The sequence below is a fragment of the Sebastes fasciatus genome, chromosome 5, assembly GCF_043250625.1.
Source record: "Sebastes fasciatus isolate fSebFas1 chromosome 5, fSebFas1.pri, whole genome shotgun sequence".
Lineage (NCBI taxonomy): Eukaryota > Metazoa > Chordata > Actinopteri > Perciformes > Sebastidae > Sebastes > Sebastes fasciatus.
In genome coordinates this window covers 30,963,473-30,986,004 of record NC_133799.1, presented here as the reverse complement: position 1 = coordinate 30,986,004, position 22,532 = coordinate 30,963,473, and the positions used below count along the sequence as shown (strand labels likewise).

General features: G+C 41.1%; 3 protein-coding genes across 3 annotated transcripts; 1 reads left to right on the top strand and 2 right to left on the bottom strand.

Moving 5' to 3' along the window:
* Window positions 1-2,524: 2,524 nt before the first annotated feature.
* tmco1 (transmembrane and coiled-coil domains 1) lies at window positions 2,525-7,529 on the bottom strand. Its single transcript, XM_074636419.1, has 7 exons — window positions 7,275-7,529; window positions 5,797-5,874; window positions 5,634-5,693; window positions 5,493-5,539; window positions 5,139-5,206; window positions 4,749-4,893; window positions 2,525-3,013 (listed from the first exon to the last, which is right to left on the bottom strand). Exons 1-7 carry the CDS (start codon window positions 7,342-7,344, stop codon window positions 2,915-2,917), a joined length of 567 nt encoding a protein of 188 aa, XP_074492520.1. The 5' UTR covers window positions 7,345-7,529; the 3' UTR covers window positions 2,525-2,914.
* A 754-nt stretch (window positions 7,530-8,283) lies between these two features.
* uck2a (uridine-cytidine kinase 2a) lies at window positions 8,284-17,483 on the top strand. The gene is made up of 7 exons (XM_074636418.1): window positions 8,284-8,479; window positions 10,904-11,063; window positions 11,294-11,390; window positions 12,198-12,340; window positions 14,298-14,395; window positions 14,500-14,548; window positions 16,327-17,483. The coding sequence occupies exons 1-7, from the start codon at window positions 8,375-8,377 to the stop codon at window positions 16,461-16,463; spliced, it is 789 nt and encodes a 262-aa protein (XP_074492519.1). The 5' UTR covers window positions 8,284-8,374; the 3' UTR covers window positions 16,464-17,483.
* Window positions 17,484-19,239: 1,756 nt separating this feature from the next.
* aatf (apoptosis antagonizing transcription factor) lies at window positions 19,240-21,686 on the bottom strand. The gene has a single exon (XM_074636417.1). It carries the CDS (start codon window positions 21,568-21,570, stop codon window positions 19,921-19,923), a length of 1,650 nt encoding a protein of 549 aa, XP_074492518.1. The 5' UTR covers window positions 21,571-21,686; the 3' UTR covers window positions 19,240-19,920.
* Window positions 21,687-22,532: the final 846 nt, after the last annotated feature.

Genomic DNA, 22,532 nt, shown 5'->3' with positions numbered 1-22,532 from the left:
TAGCGCGTCGCCTCACTGTTTTGACCGATGCTTGCGTCTACGTAGTGTGAGCGTGAGCAACAGGACGTTGACTGTCATTAAGACCACAGGTATCACTGTTAATTAATTTCTGATTCTTACATAGAGTCCCTTTAATTGACTTTTTGTAAAATTCTTAAATCATTTTACCATTATGTGCGACTTTGAAGAAGCAAGTGGGGGAAACTATAGCTAACTAAGTGCTTAGTGTTACATTAATATAGGTATTTGTACCAATTCAATCTTAACAAAGCTAGCTTCTATCAAGCAAGTCAACATTCAGCGAAACGTTAATTCTCCATTTATAGCTACATAGAACGATTAAAAGGAAGGAGCTGCCTCGGAAACAGGGTATTGGTGCCCTTTTTTGCCAAAGGCGAGATGGCTTTATCCAATATCCAAATATGTGAGCTTGAACTGCCACCATCAACCTCCACACATAGCCTACACAAGGTAACTATTGACCGTGTCGCAACATGTGAATGAAGTTCAGTTTTCAGTAAAGTTTTTGCGTCTTTACGATGAAGTATGTACGGTAATAACAGCCAGAACCAGCTCTGCATTGAGAAAGTAGAGAAGAAGAAAAAGTGGGCGTTCCTGTACCACACAAACCAATCAAAGTAGTCTGGCGACCATAACTGACTGAGGTCTTTTGGAGTGCAGGGGGCTCTCCTGAAGACCTTTTATGACACTGTGGTGGCATCAGCCATTTTTTATGGAGTGGTCTGCTGGGGCTAGAGGATCTCGGCTGCGGACAGGAAGAGACTAGACAGAGTGATCAGGATGGCCAGCTCTGTCCTGGGATGCACCCTTGACCCAGTGGAGGTGGTGGGAGAGAGGAGGAGGATGATGGCTAAGCCGTCATCCATGATGGGGAACGACTCCCCCCCCATACAGGACACCATCTCAGCACTAGAGAGCTCCTTCAGCGACAGGCTGCTCCACCCAAAGTGTGTGAAGCAGCGCTATCGCAGGTCCTTCCTCCCTGCAGCTGTCAGACTCCACAACCAGCACTGCTCCCAGTAGACCACTTACACACCAAAAACTGACAATAACCTGATATTTTCAGGTGGAATTTCATTCATTCTCACTGTGCAATATCATTTTCCACTTGTGCAATTTTGTTAATAGTCTGTTTATTGTCAATACTGTATATACAGCTCCTGTTTTTATACTTCCTTCTATCATATCATATTTTGTTACACTTTGTTTAGCTCTTTTTTACTGTGTTAGCTGATGCATCTCGTTTTTTGCACTATCCCCTTTGCTGCTGTACACTGCAAATTTCCCCACTGCGGGACTAATAAAGGAATATCTTATCTAATCTTATAACAGGAACGCCCCTCCGTGACTGCAATCAGACCTGTCTTGAGTTCAGCAAGGTGACGGCTGAGGGGAAGAGGCTGTTCCTGAGCCTTCTGGTCCTGTAGCGCCTCCCAGAGGGGAGGAGGGCAAACAGTCTGTGGCCGAGGTGAGAGGTGTCCCTGACGACGTTGCGCTGGACAGCCTCGATGGCAGGAAGTGGAGAACCGGTGATGCGTTGGGCAGTTTTCACCCTCTGCAGTGCCATACCGTACTGTGATGCAGTTGGTTAGGATGCTATCGATAGTGCAGCGGAAGAAGGTCACCAGAATCTGAGGAGACAGACGGACTTTCTTCAGTCTCCTCAGGAAGACGAGACGTTGGTGAGCCTTCTTGACTAGGGTTGAACCGTTGAGGGTGCCCAGCACAGGCCCTGAGCACGCGACCAGGGCTACCATCAGGTCCAGCAGCCTTTCGTGCATTTACTCAGTGTAGCACGCATGTCGGTGGGGGAGAGTGTGAGGGGCTGGTGGTCAGCAGGGAACAGAGTCTTGATAGCCGCCTCCTGGTTGTCCCTGCCAAAGCGTGCAAAGATGGCAGTACAGAGGGAAGTCTGCATTCCAAAGAGGTAGAACTAAGGCCCAGGATGAGCGCCAGTCAATGATGCCAATTTTCGTAATGGCCAAATGGCGGAATTTCCATGTCCGTCACGTGATGCCATTGGGCCAAAAAATACTTTTTCTCATAGACTTACATTGGGAAAGAGACGTCTGTAACTCAGCGGATACTTTTTTTTTTTAGGTGAATCAACTTCCCAGTACGAACACTCTAATAGTCCTTATTTAAATTATTAGGTCTTAAAAGTTGTAAAATGCACTAATAGCTGAAACCAGAGTTATTTCCCTTCCTCCGTTCATGTGAATGAGACCCAGATCAAGGGCTGGGAGGTGAGGTTAGCAAGCCATGACGCTACTGCGCCCCCTCTATGGGCCCAATGGATGCGGAAGATCCGGGTACTTTTCCACTTAGAAGTCGAGCCATTTTGGTGCCATGCGCCACTGAGCAACTTTCATAGGAATGAACGGGGCCCCACCTCCAACAATGTATCCAGTTCTCTTTATACATCCATGGTTAGAACAAAGGGGGAATAAATCTGGAATAAATAGATCAATTCATTAAGTAATGGAAAACACGACTAAAGGAGTAATCATAAAACTTTATTAATATGTAAGAAATAAGGATACAGACGATGACGTAAAATAATACTGATAAATGGATCAGATGTTACTGTGCCAATTAATCATTAAAATATCAAAACATTGTATGGCATGTGCTGAATACAAGGTAGACATTTGTATCCTTTGGTAATCAATAAGAACTATTTTAATTCATCTAATTTCTAAGTGAGACAATCTTAAAGTTAAATAAACAAAACATGAATAAGAAATCCAACAGAAGGTAGTGACACAGTAGCTGCAGCAGATGACGCTCCAGCACTGCAGAATCAGTTCTGTCTATGCTCTGATGAGGGAGCCATGACTGCACACAGTCACAGTCGCAGTGCAGAAACAGCACTGTTGAACACGTCTGATGATTAGGAAAACTTGGCTGCCTGAGGAGGAGGTCCCAGGAAGCCTCCAGCCTGTTTTGTTGCAGCTCTGGAGGGCGCCAGACCGAGCATCTTCTGAATGTTCTGGAGAAAAGACACAGAACAAAAAAAACACTCTCTCAAAAAGGAGAAAACCAAAGATGTAGTTCATGTTCATATCATGATTAAAGCTGCAGTAGGCAGAATTTTTTTTTTGGCATCATTGGGCAAAAATTCCATAATAACCTTTCAGCATATTGTAATTCAAGTGCTCTGAGAGAAAACTAGACTTCTGCACCTCCTCATGGCTCTGTTTTCAGGTTTTAAGAAATGTAGCCCGTGACAGAAGACTTTGGCCGATCACAGGTCATTTGGCCTATCACAGGTCATTTCAGAGAGAGAGCGTTCCTATTGGCTGTGCTCCTGCTTGTGGGCGGTGCTTGGTATTTCCTCAACTGATCTCAACATGGCTGCCGGGTCACAAATTTCCTCATTTTACAGCTAAACAGTACACTACAAGATGTTTCTGAAAACATTTTATGCGAGAAATAGGCATTACAGTAACATAATATTGATTCATATTTGATCAGCGCTGCCTAGTTTGACTGTTTGATCGGAGTTTGTGAGTGATTGACAGCTGCTCAGAGATGGCAAGGCTCAAGCTCGGCTCCGATTGGTTGTTTTCCTCCGGTCTGTGAAATCTTGTAGATGCCATTAGGAGCACCGGAGGACACAGAGGCACATGATTTTTTTCAGATTACCCGTCTCATGCACTACTGTCAGGATATAGTGACTGTTTTATAAAAATAACTTTTTTTAATCATATTTCCTCCATTTTTTCTTGCAAATAAACAAGTAGTAAACACACGGCTAATACAGCAGATGTTGAAAGATGAAAGAGCAGGTTGCTATATCTAAGTCAAATCAGCTGCACTTGAGTAACTGTGCTTTGAGCTTAATGCTAACATTTCAACATGCTTATTATGTTAACATGCTAACAAAGCATGTTTGCAAGTTAGCATTCCTACAAGCTTTGTACCAGAGGGCAAATCCGGGTCTGAAAAGTGAAGCCAATGTGGAAGTGCCTTAAACTTGCATTCTTTCTAACAGCCAGCAGGGGGCGACTCCTCTGGTTGCAAAAAGAAGTCAGATTGTATAGAAGTCTATGAGAAAATGAGCCTACTTCTCACTTGATTTATTACCTCAGTAAACATTGTAAACATGAGTTTATGGTCTCAGTCGCTAGTTTCAAGTCTTCTTCAATACAGCATGATGTTCATTTAGTAAATTATGGTCCCATTTAGAGTCAAATAGACCATACAGCAGGGGATGATTTAGGGCGGGGCTACCTTGTGACTGACAGGTCGCTACCACGGCGTTGTTTGGTCTGGGAGTTGTCCATGTTTTCATCTTAGTACTTTAACCCTTTAACAGTGTGTTTACAGGTCATGAAAGTTAATTATAACCTTTTTGGTTGCCTAAAGATGTCTTATTCTTTGTATTCAGCATTTGGTTGTACTTAGCTCCACCCTTTGGTGTCACTTCTGGTTGCATAAAAAACAAGATGGCAACGGCCAAAATGCTGAACTCGAGGCTTCAAAACGGCAGTCCACAAACCAATGGGTGACGTCACGGTGACTACGTCCACTTCTTATATACAGTCTATGCTTTGTACGCTGGCCCATTACATGCTGCTCAGAAACTATAGTGTTTCCTATCAAAAACCTCTGATTCCCTCCAATACAATACAGTCCAATGACATCCATAACTGTCCAGCGACATAAAGTAAAATGTATTAACCCTACACTGGGTCTAAAGTAGTTGCATGTGTAGAAGTTACCTGTCTGATGGACATGGTGCAGAGGATGTAGAGGAAGATAAAGGAGCAGTCAGTGTAATCCTCGCCCAGCAGGTTGCGATGCGACAGTCCCTGGATGTAGGACAGCGGCACGAATGGCAACTTGGCCACTACTCTTCCATCAAAGCTGAACAAAACAGAAAAAAAGAGATAGTGGTGAGAGCTCGAGGGCATGTTTAAAGTAGTGGAATGAAGACGTTTTCTACAAATATGTACTCTTGTCAAACAGAAACAAAAATTCCTGATCTCTCAGTGACCAACACAGACTTAAAGTCATCAGCATTTTTACTTTTCTCTTATTTCGGTTGCTTTTTTGTAAATCAAAAGATGAAAATGCTACATCAACCTGATGTAACTATGTAAAACACTTACATGGAGTTGAACATGCCCATCAAAGCTGTAAAGCAGAAGCCGATGGCGAACATGGACTTCATGCGCACCTAGAAACAAAAGATTAAAAATGGAAATTTGAAATTAGATTACATTTGACTTAAGTTTGGCAATACTGACAACATTCAAATATCACTCACTGTATTATTCTATATTGATAATACAGTATATTAAGTGTAATTAAGCTTGTTAATGTTGTTATACAGTATTCTATTCTAACCTACATCCAAAACAACCAAAATCACAGACAAGATCTCATTTCATTTGACAATATGTTGATGGATTTAGCTCGAAGCTTAAGCATTCAATTTTTATTGTAAACAAATTGTGTCTCACCATAGACAAGTCTCTGTTGTTGTTCTTCAGTTTCTCTTCTTGTCTTTCTGTAATACATTCAGAAGCATAATATCACTTATCAACGAACACTGTCAATGCTGCAACTTATTACTTAGAAAAATGTGTTTACTGGGTTCTTACCAATCTTCTTCTTCTGTTGACGTCCTGCAGATTCTGTGATGGTTTCCTTTTTCTTCTCAACTAATATCAAACAAGCAACAGAGAACGCATAATAAGTCTACATAAAAACAACTAATGCAGAAGTTACAATAGTACGAATGAAGGTCACATATGAGTCACTTACGTTTTTTGCTTTGTTTTTCCACTTCAGCCTTTAACCTCTTGTACTTTTCAGTGCGATACACTAAAACCCAGGTAATCCCTGAGGAGACAATCAGAGGACGAGGTTAGTTTAGTTTATAAAATAATCTAACTCTTTTGGACCACTGCCACTATGGTGCAACACGGGGTTGGGCAACATGTACGGTGAGACTGTATACATTTCTCTGTGTATGTTATATTTTATTTATTGGATCAGTCAACAGCCAAACATTTTAATCTGAATATTTGGATTTCCCAGAAAAGTTATTACATCATCATATAAACTGATATCACAACATACAATTACAAACACTGTCATTCAGAAATGTATTCATATTGCAGTCATAGTGCAACACTAGTGCTGACACCCTAGAGTAGTGTTTTCTGTTAAAGCACAACTTAAAGGCAGCTGCTAAACTCTACTTAATTCACAATCTATGATCAACTTTTACGAAGAACAAAGGGGGCAAACCCTGTTTTGGAAACTCTACCAATGAAAATGTGAGTGTAAAATGCCCCCTATCAAAGTCATACCAACAATAAAACTTCAACGACTGTTTTTATTTAAACAACATTTCCAACAACATCATCTGCTCCCACAATACTTAAGTGTTTTTATTACGCAAAAAAATTGTGGACAGTATTCACTGCGTTCACAGGACCTCTTTGTGCTCCCTGTCCCAAAAGCTTGGACAAAAATTGGGGAAAGGGCTTTTGCATATTCTGCACCCTCAGCCTGGAATTTGCTCCAAAATCAAGAATCAAGGAGCTGGTATCATTAAATATTTTTAAATCTAAAATGAAGGCTTTAGAAGCAGACTCTATGGCATGCCAATGTTTTTAGCCCCCTTGTTGTACAACTGACTCCCAGAAAAAGTTCCTTTTTGTCCCCCCATTTGTCTTTAGATAGTTCTCTTTTAATGCAAATTTTAGTGCTTTTAGTGTTTGTGAATTGTATTTCATCTCTATTTGTGTCTTGTGTCTGCAACTTTGTGTTCTTGCTGCTGACCGTCTTGGCCAGGTCTGCCTTGGAAAATAGGTTCTTAATCTCAATGGGACTAACCTGGTTAAATAAAAAAAAAAAAGTGAATTTCTATTCTCCTTAATCAGGATGGGCCAAATGCAGAGGACGAGTTTTCCACTTGAATAAAGCATAATGTATACCTATTTTACCAAAAAAACGTGGTTTCAACACGCTTCTCGTCAGACTCTTATTATGAAAATGTTACCGGAAGTTGTATTCCTTGCGCTGTCAAGCATTAGCTTGGTGAGCTAAATCCGCTAGCTAACTAGCACACTGCTGGTCCTCACAACATGCTCAAACACACCATGAGTAGATATTAATCAATATTAATAACGTTGACAACATTTCTCCGCTATGTAATCCAGAATGGTGTTATAAATGCACGTGTAGTGGTGTTTGAGAGACGATAGTAATGTGCATTCATGTGTTTGACTCACCTTCTGCCAGCAGCGCGGTACACACCGAGATGAACACGATCAGGATAGTGTCTGCGAACATGGTGCTCATTGTGGTTGTCCCGTTCACTGTCACGTTTATCCCACCGCAGAGAGGAGAGTGAGTTTGGCTTTACAGATTACACCATGAGCACATCACTTCGGTCATTCATAGAGCTCTGTCAGCACTAGCGAAGAGGTCATGCTGTGAGAGGAGTACTTCCGGTTCACCGGTGTTGCGTTGAGTACTGTTTCCCGTCGATATGTGGATCCCCCCTCCATGGTTCCCCCCTACCTAAACCTGAAATTAAATATGGCATATTAATACAAAATACCTATTATAATAATAACAATAATAATAATTATTATTATTGTTATTATTATTATTATTATTGTTATTGTTATTGTTATATATACCTGCTCCTCATCTCCCAACCATCCCCTCTACTCACCCAACATGTCCTGTATGGTGTTGTTTATTGTACTACTCTACTAGCCTCTACAATTGCCCCTCAGGGACAAAAAAAGTGATTTGAATTTGAATTTGAATATATATATATATATCATTACAACTGACACCGTGTCATAGAGGGTTTAGCCACAGTAGGCCTATTGAATTGTTAGGTGTGAAAAACTAAATTGTGAAGTCTGGGCTTATACCGTATATTGCAAGTTGAGGAGCACCTAAAAACAATAAACTAAATGTCCTGAACGATTTTTTTTATCTCAAATGTGGTGATAGTAATATTGTCTTGGTACTAAACAGTCAATTTATATAAACCTTTTCAAAATAAAAGTAACAAAGTGTCACATTTAGAAAAGAAATACTATACAATCTTGATGACTTAACAATAATTGACCAACATGTTTAATGTAACTTAGAATATACCCAACTCTGATTTCAGTCATTTCGTCATAAGAAGCAGATGATCAGATAATAATGATAGCCACCACTTCGCTTCATCGTCATCATCGCTTCCACCATGCATGCCCATTAACGTCAGCCTTATCATCATGAAATGGGAGGAGCGCGCGAGGAGCGCAGGCACCCCCGTGTGTCTGTGAGAGAGAGCTCGAGGGCCGCAGCGCGCTGCAGATGAAGCATGGCAGGCGACAGCGAGACAAAGCCAGGTGACCAAGCCGAAAATGAGAGCATTAATCGGCAGCCTTTCATCATCGGTGTGGCTGGAGGGACAGCCAGCGGCAAGGTCGGTGATGAGATCAGAATAAACATATAGAGGATTATTTTTTTTAATTTATTGGTATTTTATTATAGGTGTTTTTTTCTGTGTGAACCGACACAAATGGATTTGTTTTTGGGAAATTTGAAGATGACACGCAAATTTTCTTCTGGAAAATAATCGTATAGCTTATTTATCACGTTTCTGTCGGATCAATTAGACTGATTGTGTTGCTTGATCAGTAATGATGAGCATATAGAGGCCGCCCGACAGCATGTCAAAACAGGATAACGTGCATAAGATACACCTTGTTCTTAGATGATTAATGCAGTATAGTGTGATGTATGGAAATCAGACTTAATGACTATTGTGTTTTCACATTTTTTTATTCTATGGGGATATAGAGGGTGGCCAGGATCAGAGTACAAAAATTAAGATTTCAGTTAATTAGCATCAGCTGCTCAAGGTCTGCCAGCTATAAGCTCATGACAATTAGAGAATAAGAATAAAACACATTTATAGACCTTGAAAGCTCAATAAAGTCCCCAATTTTGCCTTATCAAGCACAATCTAGTCTAGTCTATTATGTCAAGGTGTGATTCTGCTTTCAGGCCATATATTTATGGATATAAGATGTGGTCTGAGGATTATTATTATTATTATTATTTTTATCATGTATTATTTTCTTTGCTGGTGGATCTGCTGATAGCTGGATTTGTTCTTCTCTGTGATGCTGATGTAACTTCTGTCTCAAGCTCAGTCTAGATTTTTCTTCACCTCATTTCACCTCTGGCTCACTGCATAAAAGCTTCTGTCTTCATTGTTATGAGAGACTAAATATCTGCTTTATCATTCTTGATTCTGTATTCAATATTGTGAGGTGTTTTGGAGGTTTTCAAGGGATGTCAATAAGTTTTCTCTTTTGAAGATCAGAAATGGATGCAATAGTTTTCTATTTTGTTGCATTGTTGCTTTGTGTGTAGAGTATAGCTCATCACAATACATGCCCTGAGGTAAAAGCAAAGTCTTTATTTCTTCTTAAAGCTGCAGTAGGTAGTATTTGAGCAAATATGATTAAAAAAAAATATTTTTATAAAACGGTCACTATATCCTGACAGTAGTGCATGAGACAGGTAATCTGAAAAAAAAACATGTGCCTCTCTGTCCTCCTTTGTGTCCTCCGGTGCTCCTAATGGCATCTGCAAGATTTTACAGACTGGAGGAAAACAATCAATCAGAGCCGAGTTGGAGACTTGCCGTCTCAGAGCAGCTGTCAATCACTCGCAAACTCCGATCAAACGGTCAAACTAGGCAGCGCTGATCAAATATGAATCAATATTCTGCTACTGTAATGCCTATTTCTCACAAAATGTTTTCAGAAACATCTTGTAGTGTACTGTTTAGCTGTGAAATGAGAAAGCTTGTGACCCGGCAGCCATGTTGAGATCAGTCGAGGAAATACCAAGCACCGCCCACCAGACGGAGAAAACATTCTCATTTTACAGCTAAACAGTATACTAAGATGTTTCTGAAAACATTTGAGGCGAGAAATAGGCATTACAGTAACAGAATATTGATTCATATTTGAGCAGCGCTGCCTAGTTTGACCGTTTGGTCGGAGTTCGTGAGTGATTGACAGCTGCCTCCATTGAATGAACAGCCAATAGGAACGCTCTCTCTCTAAAATGACCTGTGATTGGTCAAAGTCTCACGTCACGGGCTAGATTTTCTAAAGCCTGAAAACAGAGCCATGAGGAGGTGCTGAAGTGTATTTTTCTCTCAGAACACTTGAATTACAATATGCTGAAAGGTTATTATGGGATTTCTGGCCAATGATGCCAAAATATATACTGCCTACTGCCGCTTTAATGTGTGACAAATATGGTTATTGAAATGTCAAAGAGGTAGTGAAGACATTTGTGTGACATTTTGGATACAGTAACGGTGTAAACCTAGACAGTAGTTAAATGTATTTAAGTAGCCTGTTTCTTGAAGCTAGTCATATAGGAGACAGCAGGTTGATTTTTATGGGTGATCGAAACGTGTTCAGCAGAAAACACAGTTGTTTGTGGGTGTGACTTCCTGGTACTATGCCCCTTATTTCCCAGAAGAGTAACTGCTCACAAACCCACCTGTTCTTCCACACATGTTATCTGATTGTGTAGTAAACTGCAGTCTTTTGTTATGTCACTGTGAGTGTATCTGTCTGCCAGGTTCACATATGATGTCAACAGCCTTTAAATAGACACTGATTTCTAATAACAGTTCAAGCTTTGCTTCCAGGGCATGAAGACATGCGTAACCTAAAGGCGAAAGGGTAAATGAAAGGTCACGCATTGGTTTAATTTGTACACTCATGTTCCCAAAACGGAAAGATGTGGTGAATAAGATAACGGGGGCCGGTATTTTGTCATACTACTTGTTTTCTTCTTCTTCTTGTTGTGTGACTAGTCGTCGGTGTGCAGCAAGATCATGGAGCTGCTGGGCCAGAACGAGATCGACCACCACCAGCGGCAAGTGGCCATCCTCAGCCAAGACAGCTTCTACAGGGTCCTCACCCCGGAGCAGAAGGCCAAGGCACTCAAGGGCCAGTTCAACTTCGACCACCCAGGTATGTCGGTGTTAGTTGCCTCCTCACACGCCTCGTTGTAATCAAGGATAGAAGTCTGCTGGCCTGAAACAGCTGCAGGGAAACGTTGGCCTTGTTTATTCAGAGGGGATTCCAGCTGTTGATCTGTTTGTGATTCAGGATCTTGGTGTGTGGTTTGCTTGGTAATATTTCATAATGCTAGATAAATCATTTGAACTTTCTTGTGCTCTTTTCCCTCTGTATCTGTGCAGATGCATTCGACAACGACCTCATAATCGCGACTTTGTGGGACATCAAGGAGGGAAAAACTGTGCACATCCCTGTTTATGACTTTGTCTCCCATTCCAGGTGAATGAGTCTCATCAAGTAGGCTACACATACAGACACAACATTAAAGGTGTATTTTTATTTTTCAGTCCAGGCACTATAAAAGAGCATTCACCATGCATCAGTAACATTAACTTTAAAAAAACGACATAATGTCCACATCCACACAATGGCTTTCCTAGCATAGTGAAATGAATGTAAACCAATATCTGCCCGGAAGGCAGGAAAATATTGTTATTTCAAAATGGGAAGCCCCACAGTATGCTATGGAAAATGGTCATCAGTAATGCAAAATTAGATTGTAGTAAATGACCGATTACATTTTGGTGGTCAAAGGTCATTGTGACCTCAAATCTGTCCCATTCACGAGAACGCGATATCTCATGAATGCCTTGAGGGAATTTCTTCAAATTTGGGACAAACCAAAGATCACGGTCACTGTGACCTCACAAAACCCATTTTTGGCCATAACTCAAGAATTCATATGCTAATTATGACAATTTAACACAACGGTCTAACAGGATAAAATGATGAAGTGATGACCTTTTGGACAGACATGGATGTAAACTGCAACTTGGCTGATGCGTACAACCACTAGGTGGTAATTGTAGTTCATCTATGTGTTGCACTGGAACAATGAATAGGTTAATTAAACACTGGAAGATTTTCATTGAGACTGTAACTTTTGAAAGAAGAAATTACAAATTTTTCCTTTTTACAAAGAAAAAGTTCAATAAAACACACCATTGCTCAGTTCAATACATTCTTGGGTTTAGCAAATGTTACACACTTTAAGTGTTTTTATATTGAATGTCTTTTGTACGGCAGGAAAGAAGAGACGGTGACCGTGTATCCTGCTGACGTGGTGCTGTTTGAGGGCATCCTGATGTTCTACTCTCAGGAGGTCCGAGACCTTTTCCAAATGAAGCTATTTGTGGACACTGACGCTGACACACGTTTATCTCGAAGAGGTGAGACATGCAATCATGACTCGGCAAATCCCTTCGGTTTCTCAACACAAGAGGCAAGACACTAAATTAAAGGCAACTGGACATTTTGAGAAATACGCTTATTCACTTCCTTGCTGAGAACTAGATGTGAAGATTGATACCACTCATGTCTGTAAAGTAAATGTGAAGCTCACGCCAGCAGTTGGTTAGCTTAGCCCAAAGATTGGAAGCAGGGGGAAGCAGCTAGACTGGCTCTGTCAAAAAGCAATAAAATCCGCCTACCAGAAACTCTTGAACTCTACAAAAAACTAAGTGTGAAAACAACATGTTGTGGTTTTATGTGGGGCCGTATATTGGCAAGAATCTGTCAATACGATACGTATCATGATACGATTCAATATATTGCGATACTGTAAACAAGGCGATATATTGCGATTTAAAAAAAAATATATATATCTAATTTTAGGAAAACCATCATAGTATAAAGAACACACCACCATATGCATAAAATCTGAGTTAAAAAAAAAAATGCAATCCGAACACTGGGATCAGCATTTGTATTTATCACAGTCCCTGTAACATCCCAAATCATAGCACTACTTTTAGAGGGCACATACACTGAGAGGGCGCATCTCTTTGCAAATGAAATAACATTGTCTGAGTTTTTTTTTTCTTTGCATGTAAACTATTAAAGTGACTGTTTGTAACTTTTTACACGTATAAATCAACCGGGTCAGTTTCCCATGCGCGCTGGCATATGCGCGCTCGCGTGTGGCCGGAGTCTCAGCTCTGCTGCCTGCCTGCCTTCACTCATAAACCGGGCGCGTTCTCGCTGTCTCGCTCCACTTCTACACGTGCATGCGCGCACACTACACAATGCAGAAGAGTTAGTTTAGCTCTGAGAATATCTAGTGAAGTGGACGTTTGTGCAGAAATAACTGCTGCAGCTCCTCCAGACCAACAGAGGTTTTCCGTGTCTTGTGAAGTGACGGGGCTCCGCAGCGAGAAACGTTATCGTCTCCGACCGGGTGCCGGTGTCTCCCTGCGGCTGCGGTCGGAGACGATAACGTTTCTCTTCCTGCTTCAGCCCCGGCAACGACCCGCTTTTCCTGCCTCAGCCTCCGGGGCTGAAGCAAGAAAAGCGGGGATCAACACTAACACCAACACTAGGATCAGCATTGATTCATGGAGAGACCTTCGTCTGGTCAGCTAACATTACTGCCAAGCAGGTGAAATATAGAGTGATATTGTGGTTTTAGCTGATGTGTGTCGCATCACTGTTTTGAGCGATGCTCGTTCATGTCTATTTAGAGCGAGCACAAGCGCGAGCTCAACGCTGACTTTCGTTGACTTAACGGCCACAGGTGTCGCTGTTAACAAGCATTTCTGAAAGTTACAAATAGTCCCTTTAAGTAAGGGATAATGGGCAGCGAGCCGGTCATTGTTGTGAAATAAACCCTGACAGGGCGATGCAGGTTTATTTCACAACAGTGACTAGCTAGCTGCACATTATCCCACTTATTACACGGCTGCTTACTTAAGAAATCAATAATTTGACACAAAAATGGTGCACCAGACCCAGAGACTCAGAACTGTGACAATAGCAACGATCTGTTATACATAGCAACGGTCTGCTATAAAGAGGGCCGTGATTGACCAGCCAGAACCGAGTATTCAACAAAGCCGTGCAATAAAAATCGATACAGCGTTTTTGAGAATCGATACAGTAAAACATAATATTGCGATATTCTATATTTTCTTACAGCCCTAGTTTTATGTGGGGTTATGTATATTATGTATATTCCTGGAGTCTTTGATTAAACACACTGGCGGTAGCTTCATTTACCAAACTGACATGAAAGTCATCTACAATAACTCTCGGCAAACAAGCAAAAAGCGTTTTTTCCCCCCCCACAAAATGTGGAACTACTGGTATTCCTTTTAAAGATAACTTTTCCATGGTGTCATTTTCCCCCAGTGCTGCGTGATATAAGTGAACGTGGACGGGACTTGGAAAGCGTTCTAACACAGTACATTACTTTTGTCAAGCCTGCATTTGAGGAATTCTGTCTGCCAGTAAGTGCTATATTCTACATGAACCGTAACAATACAAGAATCATTTGCATGGCTGTGTCCCTGAGCACTGACTCATGGTCAAACCTTTGTCCTTTTTTATTTAGACGAAGAAATACGCTGATGTGATCATACCGAGAGGAGTTGACAACCTTGGTGAGTATTTGTGCTTGATAGTGCTGGAGACACTATAGTCTTAACTGTATTATCGTGAAGGACACAGCTGTGTTTATTGTCGGCCTCTGAGCTGGGAATTGTACTCTCCGAACTAAGGAAGCCGAAGCCTCCGCTGCTGTGAGAACAAAACAGCTTTGTTTGGTGATTTGAGAAAAGAACTTTAAAACATCCAAAACAAACTGCAAAAGAAAACGGTGCTGTAGATAGTCGAAATGAGCAGCATACCTACCCAGACACTGTCTTAAATACAACAGTTACCTCTGTTCTGGAGCACTACATGCTACTTTTTACTTCACTATATCTCAAATGTAAATATCGTACTTTTTACTCCACTACATTTACTTTACACTTATAGTTACTAGTTTTAAATGATCAGATTATATATTATGATGCAGTACTGTACTACTAATCTACCCAGTAGTATACAAAGTATATCAAAAATTGGCTCCACATTGACGAACTACAACATTAAAGAGCTCTTACATGTATTTGTTAATGATAAAAACAGAACAATATAATATTCTATAATAATGTAACACTGATGTGAGCCATTCTGCATAATGAGTACTTTTACTTTTCATATTTTAATTACATTTTGCTGACAATACTTTTGTACGTAACATTTTGAATTCAAGGCTTTTCCTTGAAATGTAGTATTTTTAGACTATGGTATTTCTACTTTTCATTAAGTAAAAAATCAGAGTATATCTTCCGCCACTGAGAATATATTATGTCTGTGTGCCAAAAAAAACTTTTTTTTAAGTTATGACGATTTTTTATGTAATAAAAAAATACAAAATACTGGAAATAAATATCAATATACAGCATATCATATAATTTTGTTTCACATCGTACAAAGAAAATATGTTATTTCCTACTATCTTTGTTTGTATTTACAGGTTAAAAGTGTTTTCTTTTCTTTTTTTTATCATGCAGTGGATAAAACAGCATCTTTGTTAAAGGATAACTTCTGAATATTTCAACCTGTACCCTATTTTCCCATGTTTTTGTGTCTAAGTGACCAATGGGGACAAAACTTTTTGAAGATGGTCCAGTATTGAGGGAGAACGCTGCATCCGCCAGCCGCTAGATGAGCTGTAATGTAACCATTTGGGGCAACCTGTCAGTTTACGTCCACTAAACGTGCTAAAAGTGTCTTCCTTGGAAAAGTCTCGCTCTGAAATCTTGTCACATCCATACAAGCGAAATCCGCTAAATATTCAGTCATGACATTTAAATATCTTTTAGATAACACTAAACTACATTTTCTGCTCTCCAACACAACAAACTGACAACACGGGTGTCCCCGTGGCACTCCTCTCTCCACTCTCACTCACATTTCCACCGTTGTCTCTTCTGGCAACAAGTCACATGACACAATAACAAACCGAAAGCGAAAAGTAAGAAAAAGGTTTAATTTCCATAATGTTGTCAGACAACAATCTGAGTCTGTCAGTGGCAAAAACAAGCACTTTTAGTGGATGTAAACGGACAGTGCCAAGTTGCCCCAAAGGATTACATTACAGCTCGGTTAGCAGCTGGCAGCTGCAGCGTTCTCCCTCAATACTGGACCAATTTCAAAAAATGTTGTTTCCATTAGTCACTTAGACACAAAAACATGGGGAAATAGAGTGGGAAGTTATCCTTTGAATAACCTTCTGGGATTTTCAAAGATCACTGTGTAGCTTAATGTAATACATCAGACACACAAACTGGGGCGAACCCTGACAACACCATCTCTTTGTCTCTTCATACAGTTGCCATAAATCTCATAGTTCAGCACATCCAGGATATTCTAAACGGCGGTTTGACCAAACGGCTCAACGGCTGGTTTAACAGTTGTGGAACAACTAAGAAGCAGCCGAACATGGAGTCCAGCAGTCGGCCTCACTGAGTGCAGCGCCCCCTCGGTGAGAGGAGGGAGGGTTCACCGGGCCGTATGGGCCCAATGTGCTCCACATTGTGGCTCACAGGGCAGGAGTAATTACCAGGGAATCAAAAAGGCCTCTTTTTTATATGATTCTGTTTGGACTGAGGAAATAAGAAAGGAAAACCATTCCTTTGTGGGGCTGGTTTAAAGCTGTATTCAGTTATTTTTCTCTTTAATTTGTGTACTGTATGAAATGGAAGAGGGAAAAATACAAAGGGGCTAACATGTAATTTAATTTCAAACTGCTGCTTTCCATTACAACAGCACTGAAACTAACTACAGAAGCAATTACGGTGTCTAACAAGATTTCTGAGCACTTGACAGCCTTTAACCATACAATAAATGCTGTTTAATGGCAGGGCCTTACCCTATCTCACTACCGTTACAGGTGCACCGTCTGACCGGACTAACTCCCTTTATCAATGCAACTTGACATCTTTTTTTTTTTTCAAGCTCTGTGTAAAGCATATTTTGACTTGTACAAATGGATTTTGAAATAATGTACTGATGGGTTGAGATGTCTGAAGTTTGTCACTTGCTTTGTCTTGTCTAAATCTAACAAAATGAATTAGTTATAAGTCAAATCAAACAACCGATTCCCACCTCAAATCGCCTGATGTATGACATCGCCAAAGATAATTTTCCGTACCGTCTTTGTGGACTAATTGTGTAAATGATTATTTCAGCGTGATACTGACATGACTGTAACTCATTTGGTAAGATGTTGGCAACGAAAAGAAACAATTACTTGTGTTGTAATGAAATTACCACATAGTATTATTTTTCTTTTGATTCCCAGAAACTTGAATCTTCAGATGTATGTATGCAAGTTTCATTTGAAGGACACACTGAAAATGGTGTTAAGAGTTGTAAAATGTCATTAAGTACAAGATACCCGATGTAAATGTGTTCTGTAAATGTTGTTTAATGGAGTTTTCTTCCTGTATACATTTTTCTCATGATAAAATTCTCAGGTACTCTTTGTTTGCTTGAGTTGACACTTTAGTTTGTCACTTGCATTTCATTTAAAAAAATATACTTTTTTTTTTAAGGCAATGTTGTTTCAAATCTACATATTAAAGGGACAGTGTGTAGGATTTGGTGGCATTTGTGGTGTGGTTGCAGATTGCAACCAACTACCCTTCCGCTTACTCCTCCCTTTCCAAGTCTGTGGTAACTTGAGCTACCGAGTGCAAAACCGTGGTAACGCTGTTTACCTCGCTCAGAGGCCATCCTTACCATAATAACACTACTTTAGGAGCAATGGAAGTCAGACGCCGGCTGGCGCTACCACGGTTTTGCACTCTGTGGCTCACGTTGCTGCAGTTTTACAAGCGTGTCGGAGAACTACGGTGGCTTTCAGGTAACATAAAAACATGAAAGTCTCTCTCTAGAGCCAGGGTTTGGTTTGTCCGTTCTGGGCTACTGTAGAAACATGGCGGAGCAACATGGCGGACTCCGTGAAGAGGACCCGCTCCCTATGTAGATATGAAGGGCTCATTCTAAGCTAACGAAAACGCGATTCTTAGTTTCGGGTGATTATACACGAATGAAAACATGGTTATGAATATTATATTCCATTTCTGCTAATAGATTCCCCCAAAATGTTGCACTGCTTTAGGCCTACTTGGTGCTATATTGTAGGTACCAAAAAAGGTTGAACATTTAACTTGCTTTTAAGTTACAAATACTGAGAAGTAAAGTAGTCACAGTAAGGCTGTAGATACCTTTGAGGGCACTGAGGTTATATTATTTTTGGGGTTCACACATTATTCCAAGGTGGTTAGCCCCGCTGCTAATCTTGTAGCCACACCATATAAGCAGCCTTCTTTTGTTGTGTCACGTATTGTAGCCGTTCATTAACAAGTGAAACCAGTTACAAACACAGTACAGCTCCTTTAAGTTAGATGAATTTATTGTATTAGTGTTAATATTGGATTTTGTTTTGATGTAACTGACAGTGGTGGTGCTTTCGCAGCAGTGTTGCAGTTGACTGACACGTCTGTACTCTGAGATATTGTCGGTGTCAGTAATTCCCGATATCTTTGAATCAGAATTACAAGTCGGAGGCTAACGTTAATGTTTTTTCCCACACTACGGTTTACGTGATATGATGTAAACGCGGCATATAACAAATCAAAATATCTGCTATGAAAAAGGCCTTAAATTTGACTAATTTCTGGCAACACAAAAATACATCAATGTTTCATTGTTTCACCTGTCACAGGTCTACAGCGGTGTCCCAAATCCTACTAATTCTAAGCAGGTTTGCAGTTTGTAATGTGAAAATAAAGTACAATCATACAGTCAGTATGCATACTAAAAAAAAAACTTTTTTAGTGCACTGTTGATGGACATTATTCTTCCACAATGCAATGCACAAAAGGAAAAGAAGGAGATGCTCACAACTGGAATTTGTTCTTAATTTGTTGATGGTAAAAAATAAAGCCTCACAAAACATAAAATGTTGGGGGGAAAATGATTATAATTCAGCTGTTTCTCTGTGACGTTTATTGGCAGTGACATTCTAAAATTGCAGTTTTACGGTGCAAATATTGTATCATTCCCTGTTTGTATAAAGCAGTGAACTATGTTGATTTCTTGTACACTAACTGGAAAAACTGTATACCATTAAGATACGTATACCGTATAGTTTGCATGTTATATGGAATTGGGACACAGCATATACGTTAGGACAGTTCACTATTTAAAAAAAAAAAAGGCCTTACAATTTGAAGTAACACATTTTACTTGAATCAGGAGACTTAGTGACAGAAGAAAATTTGATACATTATTTGTTTTCCTTCAAATCCACTCAGCAGTCACTATTAGAGCTGCACCTAATGATTATTTTCAGTTTTGATTAATCTGTCAATTCATTTTTAGATTAATCAATTAGTTGTTTGTTCTGTAAAATGTCAGAAAATGGTGAAAATGACAATAAGTGTTTCCCAAAGCACAAGATGACGTCCTCAAATGTCTTGTTTTGTCAAAGATATTCAGTTTACTGTCATAGAGGAGTAAAGAAACCAGAAAATATTCACATTTAAGGAGCTGGAATCAGAGAAGTTTGACTATTTTTTATAAAACCGATTAATCAGTTTAATAGTTGACAACTAATCGATTAATTGTTCCAACTCGTCACTATATGCATTTTGTTTTGGTGGAAACATGTATTTATTTATTTTTTTAAATCACAAATTGGTCGTTAGGCAACAAACACATAATGAAAATGTTCCTCAGTATAAAGGTATTAATGAGGAACAGTATGTGCCCTATGAGTCCATGTCCTGTCAGGAGCAGGCCCAGTCTGTTCTAACAAACTGCTGCTCAGCATCATTCCAGGACATCTGAAGAAAGGCACTGACTTTGTTTACATCCTGACGTTGTTCTCCACATGATGCACCTCCTTCACATCACATCACTCCCTGACTGTCGAGTTCTGGCCAAAGAGGCCACGGTACAGTTCGCTGCGCGCCTCGTCGCTCACCGAGCTGTGGTCGATCGGAGCCATGAAATTGACCAGCTTGCTGTGGATTTGGAACCGGACTTTACGCCCCTTGCTGGCTTTGGTGTCTACCTTCTTCTTGATCTTGCTGCGCAGCTTCTGGATGGCGAGCCACTGCCTGCCCATCGCCACCTGGTCGTTGGGGTCCGACGCGCTCGTCTTGCGTTCGATCAGCTCTCTCAGCATCTGGTGGTAGAAATCGTCGTCGTCGAATATATCCTCGTCCAGATCCTTGAGATGTGTGTTTGCTTTCAGCTGCTGTTCCACCTCCTCTTCCTCCTCGTTGTGGACGGTCTCAGAGGGGACAGCGGAGGCTTCTTTCTTCCCCAGGACTCTGTACTCCGAGCGTCGGGTCTGGGTGCGCCGCACCAGCCTCTCGTTGTCCATCAGCACCTGCTCCACCTGGGTCAATATGTTCCTGTCGAACGCCCCGAAACCCTTGCTGCTTTTGCCCATCGTCAGTCTGGTTTTGTCGTGCCACTTTTGCAACGTGGCGTTACGGTAAGGCTGGAAAGCGGCGAAGCGCTTGGCCATGAAGTCCGGGTACTCCGCCATCTCCAGTTTTCGTTTAAGCGCTCCGACCTCCGGCACGGCACCCTCTTCATCCTCGTCGCTGTTTATCTCCTCGTCTTCGCCCCGAGCGTCCGTCTTTCCCCGAGCGACGGCCCTCGTGTCGGCGTTCTGGTCCAGCAGCTGGTCGTGCAGCTCCAGCAGAGATCTCTGAAGAGCTTTCAGAGCTTTGTGGGTGTTCTTCAGCTCCCCCGCCAGCTCGGCGCCGCCCTTCCTCTTGAACTCCGGGAAGGTCTGCGGCTGCGGCAGCTGGTTGGCGGTCACCAGAGCTTTCTGGAGTTTGATCCGGCCCTCCAGCAGTTGGTCCCACAGGGCCAGCTGGCCCTTCACAGCCTTCCCTTTCTCCACCTCCTCGTCTACTTTCTCTTGAGAGAACGTGCGGACGGTTCCATCATCATCCTCGCCGTCGTCGTCTTCCATCGAGTCGTCGTCTTCATCGCTGCCTTCGATCTCCTCGCCACTGTCATCATCATCATCATCTTCACTCACTCCGAGGTCATCCATGCCCTCGGACAGTTTGTGGAAGTCCACCCCCTGACGAGAGGTCACATCAGCGACCTTCGTCTTAGACGCCAGTTTAGCATCTAGTTGGGCCTCACTGCCCACCAACTCCTCCTCATCCTCTACATCATCATCCCCCAAAGAATCCTCTTCTTCATCTTCTTCTATGTTGCCCTCCTCCTCATCCTCATCCTCCTCCTCCTCATCCTCCTCCTCCTCATCCTCCTCCTCCTCCTCACCAGATGCCTCCTCCTCCATCAGCAGATCTTTACGAGAGACCGTCTTCCCCACATACCGTCTGTCCGTCTCTGACAGCAGGGATGTGTTGTGCTTCCGCAGAGCACTGAGGCCATCTTCATCTTCATCATCGTCTTCGGTGAATCTTTCTACCACTTTGGCTTTGGTCGCCTCGTCGCCGTCATCCTCCGGATCAGCGAATTTGGGTAAAGGATTCAACAGATCCTCCAGTTCCTGAGAGAACGAGCCCGCCATCAGAACAAGTTTACAACAAGCACAAACACACGTGTCGCGCTGCAGACAGGACCGGTCCAATGTGCGGGGAGTGATGACGACAGTGATATGCGACGATGCTTAAGGTGTGGAGGTATTATTGCATCCCTGGGTTGAGTCTTTCAGGCTGAACCTTTAATCATGTCTGGCAGAAGCAAACCCAGGCATCAGCAATTAACTGCTGAATTAAAGAAACAATCATATTTTAAGAGCAACAATAATAGCAAGGGAGAATAGAAAAATGTGACCAAAACCAGAATAAAATAAAATAATCTATTACAAACTTAAGTTTTATATTTTGACACGGAAGAAATCTTGTTTTGTGAATGTGATGTTTGCCCAAGAGACACAGTGTTGTTAGACTATACATTCAAGATGAATACTTTCTGTGATGCATACATTTACTCGGCTTAATGAAGCAATTTGAGCCTGACTAAATACAAAGATGATAATTGGACTCATTGCTATTTTGTAGATGGAACATAAAGGCTAATATCGGGTCTAAACTTGTGTATACATTATTTCATGGATAGCACGTCCCCCATGGTCCTCCATAGTGTTGATCCATTTAACAGTGGTGTATTCCTTGGAGTCAACATTACCAAGAATAAATGCTCTGATAAATACATTGGGAATTGCATACAAGCGGTAACTATGCCTCCAGGAAGATTCCTTTGGGCTTTGCTTTATAGAGACATTAATTGGCAGAAAATTGGGCTATTTGGAGACAAATTTTGTCTTAGTATTAAAGTTAAAGAAGTTTCCTTTAAAATGTTTCTATTGCATATATCCAACAAAAAAGACATTGGAGAGATTTAGAATTGATATTAAATATTCTTATACTTTATGTGAATTAGAAGAAGAAATAATATGTCATTTGTTTTATCAGTGTATGTATACCAGAATATGTTGGGTGGATGCTGAACATTATTTATGAAGGAAAA

Excerpts from the sequence above, each read along its gene's own strand:
- tmco1 (XM_074636419.1), bottom strand. The coding sequence starts at position 7,344 with ATGAGCACCATGTTCGCAGACACTATCCTGATCGTGTTCATCTCGGTG. Across the intron at positions 5,540-5,633 it reads TCAACAGAAGAAGAAGATTG|AAAGACAAGAAGAGAAACTG; the intron begins GTAAGAACCCAG and ends AATGTATTACAG. Across the intron at positions 4,894-5,138 it reads ATGGGCATGTTCAACTCCAT|CTTTGATGGAAGAGTAGTGG; the intron begins GTAAGTGTTTTA and ends TGTTTTGTTCAG.
- uck2a (XM_074636418.1), top strand. The coding sequence starts at position 8,375 with ATGGCAGGCGACAGCGAGACAAAGCCAGGTGACCAAGCCGAAAATGAG. Across the intron at positions 14,396-14,499 it reads TTGAGGAATTCTGTCTGCCA|ACGAAGAAATACGCTGATGT; the intron begins GTAAGTGCTATA and ends TTTTTTATTTAG. Across the intron at positions 14,549-16,326 it reads GAGAGGAGTTGACAACCTTG|TTGCCATAAATCTCATAGTT; the intron begins GTGAGTATTTGT and ends CTCTTCATACAG.
- aatf (XM_074636417.1), bottom strand. The coding sequence starts at position 21,570 with ATGGCGGGCTCGTTCTCTCAGGAACTGGAGGATCTGTTGAATCCTTTA.